Genomic DNA, 12161 nt, shown 5'->3' with positions numbered 1-12161 from the left:
GATCTCTTTTGAATAACTGTGTTTACCAATATTATCTTTATTTAAATCTTTTGAAGGCTATTTGCTCATTTCTAATTGTTCTTATTTCTTGTTTACATGATAAAAAGATAATACGGGCTTCACACCTGTTCATATACGTGCTGAAAACAGTCATGTCAATAACGTATCATCAACGATAAATGAAAAGAATTCAATGAAAAGAAAAACTTAGACATTAGAATTTTTGACGAAATTTCATTATCAAGTACAAAACTGTGCCTGAGATAAACCTTACTGTAGTGTGGGCTCCTACAGCGTCAAGAAAGGAATGCCAACAATTTTGCCACTTGACAAAATTGGAGTCACTGGAGCCATTTGGCTCCAGTACAGCTTCTGCGCGCCTATCCCCTCACCACCGTCTTATCCTTTTTTTTCGTTGATTTTATGTGTGTATTTGTTTTTCTCTTTGCGTTTTTTTTATTTATTCTTACTCCACCATACTTACATCCACCATATTGTATTGTGTGAGTTAAAAGTAAAATAAATAAATAAATATGATGGTCAACCAGCATAAAAAGAAACACGTATAATCTCTTGTGAGGATCAGAAACCGACTGTCTTTACAATTGAGAAATACTCGCTTTAGGCACCCTTTCCATAATTGTCTTAAGATTAAGACTAGGGTTTGACTTCGAATTGCCGACATTACCGATTTTAGGATAGAGTATTTGTTGCCAGAAATGGTAGAGGGCCATGACAATGAACAAAATGATATTAAAAGTTTTCAAATTTGTAAAGATAAAGGAGGAGTTAAAGTATACTCTTGAATCGACGGCGAATATTTTGTGACTTGGGACGAGAAGAAAATATTTAGGGAGGTTTAACAGTTGGAACCTCATTTTTCAAACCCTTCCAATATGCTTTATTCTTTCATCAAGAGGCAAGCAAAAACTCTTTAGTTTAATAAACTATTTTAATGCATCCTTTTTTAAAATGACTGAAATATAATGCTAAATAGCCAACAATATGTCATTCATAGCTGTCTAGAACTTATAATATCCAGTTACTAAATCAACCCATTATATATTCTCCCCAAGAGCAAGTTTTCATAGAGCCTTCTACGTCCTTCTTTGCTTGTTATGCCTGAATTCCTTGATCGCTCAAAATATATAAATTTTTTTAATGGTACCATAATCTAGATCCAAGCTTTTCATTTCAGTCTTCTCCCAGTCCACAATGTTTCAACAGTCCAGTCCCAGTCCAGTCCCAGTTTCAACAAATGTTGAAAAAAAATGAAAAAGAATAACACTTTCCCCCCAAAACCATATTGTATTTAGGAACCTAGTATTTTTCAAAGAAAAGGGTCATAAATCTCCCTTAATTATTAAGCTATTTGTGTGTAGGCTAACCCCTAAATATTTCTTGACAAACACTAAATGTAATTGTTCCAACTTCTCAGCTTTTTCTGATCCCGATAACTCTCAACCAAAATGAACTACCTTAGTCCTAAATATATATATATATATATATATATATATATATATATATATATATATATATATATATATATATATATATATATATATATATATTTATATATATATGTATATATATATATATATATATATATATATATATATATATATATATATATATATATATATGTATATATATGTATATATATATATATATATATATATATATATATATATATATATATATATATATATATATATATATATATATATATATATATTCACTTCATTAGATTACCGCTACTACTGGAGCCGTGATAAATTTCTTGGACGAAATTTATTCCAGTTTTCACATATATTTGTATTTAATGTTCTTAATTTTCTACCAAATTTCTTGTTGGCTTGTTGGTCTTCTCAAACGAAATTTGTTGGACTCAGTGAAATACACTTAATTTTAATATTTTCAGTTTTTAAATAAATTTCATGTTTAAAGATAATTGTCTTTTTTTAAGGCTATGTGGATAATGCTGCAACAGGATACTCCTGAAGATTTTGTGATTGCAACAGGAGAAACGCACAGCGTTCGCGAATTTGTAGAATTAGCCTTTAATCACATTGGCAAATCCATAATTTGGGAAGGAGATGGAGTTAACGAAGTTGGAAAGGAGAAGAACTCCGGAGTCATTAGGGTTACGGTCAACTCTAAATATTATCGACCTACTGAAGTGGTTAGTCTGTATTTTTTAATTTTGGCATAAATCGTCCCTATATAAATGTATGTAGAGAGGGTCTCCCTGACATATAAAACAACATGTTTGTGCAGAAATTCCTATCTACTTTATTCAGCCTCATTTTGCAGAATGAACTTACCCATGTTATCTTTTGATTTTCTATTTATATTTATTGATAAATATAATTTAAAGTGTTTTTACTGGATTTGGTATGAACACCTAGTGATCACTAGATAAGCCCCGCTTCAATAGAGCTTATTGCAATTATTTTTCGTAGATCAGTGGAAAATCCTTTTGATGAGTTGAAAATGATGCCATGCGATCAGTTTCAACCAATCAGAGGTCTTTTGCCACTTACAAAACTGATAGTTACAATAAATTATTGAGCGCGAAAAGGAAATCGGGTATAAAATCAATAGGGGCGCTATGGAGATCTTAAGTGGAATTTCTCAATATCAGTTCCGGAAGAGATCTTTATTGTTCCGTGAGAAAGGGGGAACTGCGATAAATCAGTAACTGCGATAAATCACGTAGAACTGTTACGTGAACTACGAGAAAAAGCTATGGAGGTATCGGTAAGATACCTGGCAACTTTCAGATGTTACAAATCGCTGCTCAACTTCGTTTATTAACTTTCTATGCACAACAACAAAAACTCGAAAATTGATATCCCCTCCAGTGAGGTTAATGGCCCTAAAAGCAGGGAAGGAAAAATAAAAATAATTCTAACAATAAAAAACAGATAGAGTAATCATATGTTATCAATCGATACGGGACTCCAAGGATCCGGCAAAAAAAACAGATAAAAGAAAGAAAGATGACACCAATCACTTACAACCAACTTGAAAATACAAATACATAACATTATCCTTTTACAACCAAATCAAAAATATAGGTGAAAATAATTTAAAAAAAAAATCATTACACATAAAAAAAAACGAGTTAAAATAAATATAACCAAGCTGTTTGAAAGAATAATTCTATAAATAAGACTATCAATCACTGTTCATAGGTTTTACTTTTCCTCAAAATGTATCCACCAGACGTTTGAGGGTGTCAGTGGAATGTTTGAGGGTGTCAATGGTTTCTATGGAAACTCTTGATTGGAATGAATTTCAGATATCCGTTTGTGGTGACATATTTTGTTGTTTTTAATTCACTTCACTTAGTTATGTTATTACATTGTCGGGCCACATAGATCCGACAATTTGGAATGTATTCCGAGAGTATATAAGGGAGTCTGAGAGTCTCCCACTGCTTAAGTGCCTGTTGAAAATCCATTTTTTGAGTGATAAAGGATCAATATGGTGAAATGAAGCGTATTGAATGAGAGTGGGCTATCCAGAATTTTTCAGGCCTGAGTAATTGTTTGAAATACTATATATATATATATATATATATATATATATATATATATATATATATATATATATATATATATATATATATATATATATATACATATATATATGTATATATATATATATATGTGTGTGTTTTTTTTGTTTTTTTTACAAATATGTTTTTTATGTGTGTATTTAATGAGTTATTACTATTGATAATTAAAGTAACATGAATGTAGTCACTATTACAGGCCAGAACGGCCTTTTTGTGACTAATTGATACGTAAGTGATATGAAGGTTTTAAATAAAAATCTACCTACCTACTTACCTACCTGTCCTTTGGTGTATATATATATCAAAGGTATAAGGATACTATTAGTTATGCTCTTAAGTAGGAACACCAATTCGTGAAAATATATGGGGGGGGGGTTAGGGATTTTTGAAATTTTGTTGAATGAATATACCCAAAATGTTTTTTTTCTAAATCAAGAGGGATAGCAATTTTTTCGATAATTTTGTGTGATAATGCAAAAAAAAACGTATTTTCAAAATTCAGGGGTAAAACAAAATCTATATGGAAATTGCCCCCCCCCCCCATTGGCCCCCTTGCTCTGAAGAAAAAGCTGATAAAACATTTACTTGCTTTCTAAGGTTAAATTTGAGGAATTAGACATGACGAATTTAACGGTTAAATTAAGGCTGAATTTGGCGAAAGAACTTTGTATCAGCTTAATAATTTTTTTCATATTTTCCTGCATCCTTTTTGGGTTTTAACTTTGAGGTGGAACACAAACAACTTCGCTCCGTTTGTTTTCACTTCCACAAAAATCCTCCTGATTCTTATATGGGCTACAACTACTTGTGTCTCTAGACGCTAACCTGCTCTTGAAAGTTTAAAGGTTAAACTCATAGAAACCTTAGAAAATATCAAAGTCTAGATAAAAGAAAGTAGATAAAAAAAGTATAAAATAAGCGGAAGAGGTGTCGTACTTAGAAGCAGATTCGAAAAAAAAAAAATCTTATTCGAGAACACCAATCACTTACAACCAACTTGAAAATACAAATACATAACATTATCCTTTTACAACCAAATCAAAAATATAGGTGAAAATAATTTAAAAAAAAATCATTACACATGAAAAAAAAACGAGTTAGAATAAATATAACCAAGCTGTTTGAAAGAACAATTCTATAAATAAGACTATCAATCACTGTTCATAGGTTTTACTTTTCCTCAAAATGTATCCACCAGACGTTTGAGGGTGTCCGTGGAATGTTTGAGGGTGTCAATGGTTTCTATGGAAACTATTGATTGGAATGAATTTCAGATATCCGTTTGTGGTGACATATTTTGTTGTTTTTAATTCACTTCACTTAGTTATGTTATTACATTGTCGGGCCACATAGATCCGACAATTTGGAATGTATTCCGAGAGTATATAAGGGAGTGTGAGAGTCTCCCACTGCTTAAAAATGTGTAAATGTGTAAAAAAATGTGTAAATGTTTGATTTGCTTATTTTATTCTCATTTAAACAATTTAAAATCTGAAATACTTGGATCTAAAAAAAATTGATTTTTAGCAGTTAGATGGTAGATTGTCATAAAGATTAAATTTGATAAGATTTTTGATTAGATTTTATAATCGTCTGGTAAAATCGTTGATTTGCTTTTGATCTGTTTCAACCAGACCTACAGTAATTTAGCTGTTAATATTTAGGCTAAAATATTATTTTTATATTATTGTAGTTTTGTTCATCACCATTGATCATATTAGAAAAAATCTTCATGTTTTCTATGTTAGTACTTGTTAAATTTTCGAATTTTTTTTTTAAATTGAAAACCTTTAATGTATGCCCGGATACGCAGCAGATAAGAAATAATCCTTTGTTTCAAAAATTGCTTCTCTTGGTCAAGAAGGGCACTATGTCATCGCATTTTCCTACCCTATGTCTGGCTATTCTTTAGTATTTAGTTGTTTTGTTAAAAAATTGTGTTATTTTTTACAAAATCAGAGAATAAGTTTAGAAAATACTTGGACGTATTTGACGTGAATACTACGCCTTTGATCGTAATGTAAAAACTCATGGTATTTTTACATCGTTTCATCAAAAAAAGAGCGCTGAATTTTGAAAAAAAAACAGTTATTTTTATTTGTTGTTGTTGGTGACATTGTTTTTGCATGTTTTATTATCACTGATCATTAGGAATATATTTTGATACCGGTGTTTTGTTTTTCTAGGTTAATATTTGTAGTGTAACTCGTGAATATAATGTAAATATATAATAAATTCGATTTATAATAGATTTAACTCCTAGCTGAGTGGATTGATGCGCTGGATTGCTGCGCTGGATTCAGGACCCTTTGTCTGAGAGGTCGAGGGTTTGAATCCTAGCATACCGAATTATTTAGTTTGGAACGGGGGTCAATGGTGTGACTATGTAAGCTCAGCCAGAGTCGACCCAGCTCTAAATGGGTACCTGGAGAAATCTAGGGAAGGTAAACAAGAAGGGTGCGCGAAAGCACAAGATTGTTGGCCCCCAACCCCCCATTGCAATTCGTGGCTGAAGGGCCAAGAAACGGAGTTCAGCACCGTCGGTAGGGACTGTAAAGTCTAATGCCGTATTCGTTACCTTTACCTTTATACCCAATTATTTGGTTCGGGACGGGGGTCAGTGGTGCGACTCTGTAAGCTTAGCCAGAGTCGACCCAGCTCTAAATGGGTACCTGGAAAAATCTGGGGAAAGTAAACAGGAAGGGTGTGAGAAAGCACAGGATGGCTGGCCCCAACCCCCCATGCACTTCCTGGCTGAAGGGCCAAGAAACGGAGATCAGCCCCGCCGGTAGGGACTGTAAAATCAATGCCGTATTTATAATAGATTCAAACCCGGTGTCCTTTTTGAAACACCATTTGACCTTTTGTGTTCACCCTTTTCTTTACCCTTTTACTGTTTTATTGTTTTACCCTTTTCTTTGATTTACTTCTCTAGTATGCACTTCTTTTGATTTTACGGTTTAAATGAATGAATTATTTTTATTGCATATTATTTTTTATATTTTGTTATGGTTTTTGTTCTTATTGTTTTTATTCTTTATGCTTATTTTTTACCATGTTCTTTTTTTTATCCTTATATATTATTTTTTATTGCTTCTTGCTATTTTTAGGGGATCCTGCAATGATAGAAAAAGGTGAGGAAAAGGGATTTAAAGTGTGATATTTGAAGAATAATATAGCCGAAAAATAATAAGTCAAAACGTCATATAAAGTTACTTAAACACCTGAAGCTCAATAAATTAAACATCTTTGTTAACTTATATTTTTGTTATGCTTATTTTTGATAGAAGTAAAGATAGTACCCTCCTCTTAAATTGATGTGTTTATCCTACTGTAAGTTTTTCAAGGTTCAAGGTTCTTTATTATAATAGCAATAAATTACAGAATTGTATGAATTTTTCTGTTGGCGGGGAGCAGAGCTCGTATACCAACGAGAAAAAACAAAACAATAGTGTGTTATTGTCATGCATAAATTTTGTAATAATCTACAAATTAGTACAAAAAGTAATTAAATAAATAGTAAATAAAATAATTGAATTAAGCAAATAAACCAAGTAATAATTACCGAAGAATGAAATACAGCAATTATTAAAGTAAAATAGTAAAAATAAATAACCAGATTAATTGTTCAACTCAATTAAGTAGTAAATAGTAATAACTAAATAACAAAACATTAAATCCAAAATATGGGAGATTAGATTTGTATTACAACACTGAATCTGGATTAATACTAAGGAAGAAATAAAATTAAGGGAATGGATGAAATCAAAACGATGCTCATCGGAGAGAGAAACTAAATAATTATTGAGGAACTAAACCGCCTGGTCGATCTTGTAAGCTGTTGCTCATGTTTTGATCGCTATGTAACAGCAATTGACTTAAAGCCGCCTGGAGCACTGTGCCAGAGCATGGGACGCAGTGGCACTTCCGTCATAGTGGCACAAATCCCCCTGGGGCTAACACAGCTCAAAGCCATGGTTTATGGCTATATTTAACTCAAGAATTCCCTCTCTTCGGGAGAAAGTAAAGCTTCGAGACAAAGTTTTTCTGAGAAGGGGGACCTGCCCAAAATAATAAGGGGGGTCCCGCCTCTCCCTGTTTGTAGACACGCTTATGAGTAAATAGGATTAGTGCACCTGCAAGATTTTTGTGACGGGTAGGTTTGAACCAAAGTTCCCAGAGCTCTCATTCGGAACTTGTTTGTTTTATTCTATCAAATTTATGTATAAAATAGAATTTTATTTAAAAATTACAAAGTCACAAATAAAACATAAATACATATAGTTTTCCTGGCTATTGTACAGCTCAACAAAACCCTAACGATATCTTTCATGTTTAGTGGGAATGGAGTCAGTTTGGGGACATTTTGGGATTTTATACGGGACGGTCTATTGCGGGTGGTATGGTAGGGCTCGCAGATAATGGAACGCAATTGGGGAACAGATAGGGTCTTGGTACCAAATGAAGGCACAGGAGGTTCCTTCTCTCGGCCGAAGTGGTGAGCTTGAACTTATCTGTTAGATAATGATATGGAACGTTCCCTTCATTATTTATAATTCTAAGTGCTCGTTTTTGGACATTTTCAATCATATAGATATGCTCTGAAGAAAGACCGAAATGCCACACTGGACATGCAAACTCGAATATCGGCCGAATGAAAGAACATTAGGCTAAAGTTGGAGAAGGTCCTTAGGAGGGCAAGAAAACTTCATCAAAAGTTTTGGAAGGGAAACTGAAGAGGAAACTTGTTTGAGGATGTTTTGAACACGGGCATCCCACTTCAACTCATTAGTTATTGTCACCTCAAGTAGTGCAATGCATGTAACAGAGATTTTGGGAGGAATGGGGTTTGCGAAATTAGGGGGTGATTTTAAGAAAATTAACTGTCATAACTGAGGATTTGTTAGGGTTTACTTTTATCTTCGACAAAGAAGCCTCCTGTATGACATCGTCAAGTAATGTCATAATTGAGCATAATTGGCGAAAAAGTTTTGGGCGAAAATGTAGTGATTGGATGATTTAGTGGAATCCATGTAATTTGGGGAAGTTTCGTGAATTAAAGACAGAATCGTGAAAAGTTTTCATGTCTAATTTTTCATGTCGCTTCTCGATCATTTTTTTTTCTTTTCTGTTTTTTCAAAAGAAATAATTACTTGTTTGAAGTTTCTATTTATTATTCAACTATGCCCGTTAATTGATATTTCAGTATTTTAATTTTTGGCATTCTCAGGTAATTTTTTGGCAAGGTACATTTTTCTTATTGTTGGTTGTGCTTTTAAGTCCATGGCCCTTTGCAAGTGCAAATTCTGCCTGACTGTCACGTATATGTTGGGACATATTGAAAAAGTGACAATGTACCCTAAGCCTGTAAAGCCTGGTGTTGAGATGTCTGAAAATTCACATCTCAAATGCTGAAGTGTGTGGTATTTAAGCAATGCCTAATACTTAGTCCTTAAAAAGTCCCCTTTTTCAGGACTTACTTCTTGGTGACTCTACAAAAGCAAGGGAACAATTGAACTGGAAACCCAAAGTGACTTTTGGGGTAAGTTGAGATTCTAACGTAAATACGAAAGAGGAAATTATGTGTCAAGACGAGCCTCAAAAAATAGGAGTAGCTGATTGAATTGCATACGAAAAACAAAACAATAATCAAATAAAAAAAAAATAAAAAAAAAAAAAAATATTGGAAGAGTCAAAATTTGAATAAATCTACATAAAGTCCGTTTTATTTAAATTTTTGCTTCAGTTTCTTATGTATTCTATATGGTCCCATCTTTATCATTCTTTAAAAATCATTTAAGGAAGTATTTTTATTTAAAAAATATATTTCATTTAGGTATTTATATTTCTGTTACATTTTAATTTGTAAATAATTTACCTTTTAATTCTTATTTGTTTTTGTTATGTCACAATATCTTCATATTGTGACATAACAATATGTCATTGCTCTTTTCCTCTCTTCCCTATATTTTCTTTTTTTCTCTCTTTACTTCTACTATGCATATTTCTTGCTCGGATTAGAGTTCCTTTTTCTCTCGAGTCTCTTTCTGACGCTACTCGAATTTGGATTTTTTTTTTCCACATTTGTTTAGATTTATATTTGATATTGGCCCGTTTGTTTAGATTTGTTTTTGCAGCTTTTAATAAATGTGCTTGTGTAAAACAGGTTTCCCTAAATACCTATCCTTTTATGTTTCGTTTCCCTTTGATGGATTCTTTTTTTTTACCAAAAATTAGTTGTTTTTTTTTTTTTTTTTTTTTTTTTTTTTTTTTTTACTGGAAATATAACTATATAATTTTTGATTCACTATTTTGGTTAACAAAAAAAAACTCAGTAAAACAAATTTAAAAACATATTTTCGCAACACTGGTTTTTTACTATAAAGTTTTTGATCCCGTATTTTGGTTTAAAAATCCAGAACACCCATATTTCAATGAAAATAAATTAGAATGTAAATTCAAAATAAATAGATTAAATTCCACGACTAGATTTTGAAACATGCCTCTATGGATAATTTCGTATTTTTAAGAATCAAGAAAAATACCCCCCCCCCCCTCTCTCTCGATTGTTATGATGTCCTCGTAACATAGTATATTTGGTGTAAATTTGCCTTGTGGCTGATTTGTTGAATCCTCCCTTCTCCCAGGGGGGCCAATTTGATAGGGAGGCAAATTTTTTCACGACTAGAATTTGAAACAGCCTCTATTGATAATTTCATATTTTTAAGAATCAAGAAAAATGCCCCCCTCTCTAGATTTTCAAAAAAAGTTTTTTTTGTGTCTTCACAAAAAAGGTCGGAAAAAACTATCGTCCTTCCCTACATTTTCTTGAATTTGTGTCTCTTCCCCCTCCTCGAGATGAATTCCTACATACTTTTCTGACAAAAGTAATGCTTAAACATAAGAAATCTAGCCAGGTTTTTCGTCCATATTGTTTTATAATAGGTTTTATAACAGGGCTTTTAATGCAATAAACCAATGTTTAATATTCAACACAAATACCATCCAGTTTTATTTCAAACTGGGGACTGCATTTTTTCTTTTCAAAAACTGTTATCTACAAATATTTAAGAAGGAATATCCTACTTGATTTTTATATAACAATAGTAGTGGTAAAGGTGACGGACTAATAGTTGGTGAAGAAGGTGGCGCAGTAGCTGACCCTTTTGGTGGCACTATTTTTCTTTATCCATATTTGATAAGGGAGATGGCCGTAGCAGTAAGATTGGTTCTGAATGTCACAATATATCTTGAGAGGGAGATGGCCGTAGCAGTAAGATTGGTTCTGAATGTCACAATATATCTTGAGAGGGAGATGGCCGTAGCAGTAAGATTGGTTCTGAATGTCACAATATATCTTGAGAGGGAGATGGCCGTAGCAGTAAGATTGGTTCTGGATTGTCAAAGTTTTGCATATTAAAATGGGGTTGCCTTAAGTTACTTGGAGAAGGTGGCGATGGAGGTTGTCTATATTCTTGTTGATGTAGTTACGAATTAGAGTTTATTAAAGCTGAACTTGTTTTAATTTATTTTTTTAGGAATTGGTATCAGAGATGATGGAAGCAGATTTACAATTAATGAAGCAAAATCCATTAGCTTAATTGATGAAGCCAATTAGTAATCTATTGGCTTAAAATTTATTAAGGCTAACGGCTACCTAGTTTTACATTTTATTTTTGCGTAAGATGCACTTCCCTTAAGGTTTTGAACATGTATTGTTTGTTTGTTTTTTATTGGGATTTATTTTTTGTTTTTATCATTTGGATTTTTAGGTGTGTTTGCTCAGTCTTTTGAAGAAAAAACTAAAAAAAAAATAGATAAAAAGTCAGTCATCAGTTAAAAGAATGGTCTTATCAGGATGTATATTAGAGCGGGAGGGGCAAATCATCTATTAGATGAATATTTCAGCAGGGAAAGAGGACATCTGAGAAGGGGAGTTATTTTTTTTGGATGTGCCTTGCTTTCTCCTTCCGTAATCTTTATAAATTCTATGATTTTTTAACGTAATACATTAAAGTAGGTAATTGAACTCTTATTTGTTCATGATGGCATTTCTCTTATAGTCGCAGATCAAGGAAAATTGAAGCAAATAAAACGAGAGTGAATTATCCCTATATATGGAAGGGACAGTTGTATAGTATTCCGTACGCTCTTTGCACTAAAGTTTAGATTATGCTTTATTGAAAGGAAGATTAATGTCTACAATATGTTTGAGCATTTGAATTCACCTCCTCCTGACTTACCTTTCCTTCTTAATCTTCCTTTATGCGATTTCTTCTTTAATCCCCCAATTTCTTCTGCTATCCATGTCGAGGAAAGGTTTGAAGCTATTGTGACGGGTTGTTTTATTTAAATGAGTTTACTGAACTCAGTTTTTAAGACGTTTTTTCCCTTTTTCCGTTTGATATTGCATTTTTTGTTTCATGTTATCTTCTTTTATGTTTTGGCTGTTTAGTCTAGTTTTCCCTTTATGCTTCATTTTTTTTCAGTGGTAAAGGTTTCGAGATGTAAAGCCAAAATAGTGTGGAATTATTTAAATTATTTTTTGCTTTTATGATTAAAAGTCTATTTACTAACA

At 32.3% G+C, this 12161-nt stretch overlaps 1 protein-coding gene across 1 annotated transcript in view; it reads left to right on the top strand.

Annotated features, from left to right (window-relative positions):
- Window positions 1-12161, top strand: part of LOC136033952 (GDP-mannose 4,6 dehydratase-like) — a 54019-nt gene extending 41858 nt beyond the window's left edge. The window contains exons 5-7 of the mRNA XM_065714976.1: window positions 1967-2182; window positions 9057-9125; window positions 11122-12161. Of these exons, the coding sequence (XP_065571048.1) occupies window positions 1967-2182; window positions 9057-9125; window positions 11122-11184 (348 nt within the window). The 3' untranslated portion in view covers window positions 11185-12161. The remainder of the gene's footprint in view (window positions 1-1966; window positions 2183-9056; window positions 9126-11121) is intronic.

The sequence above is a fragment of the Artemia franciscana genome, chromosome 12 (assembly GCF_032884065.1).
Source record: "Artemia franciscana chromosome 12, ASM3288406v1, whole genome shotgun sequence".
Taxonomy (NCBI): domain Eukaryota; kingdom Metazoa; phylum Arthropoda; class Branchiopoda; order Anostraca; family Artemiidae; genus Artemia; species Artemia franciscana.
Note: the sequence above shows the minus strand (reverse complement) of the source record. Positions and strands in the feature narration are given on the sequence as shown.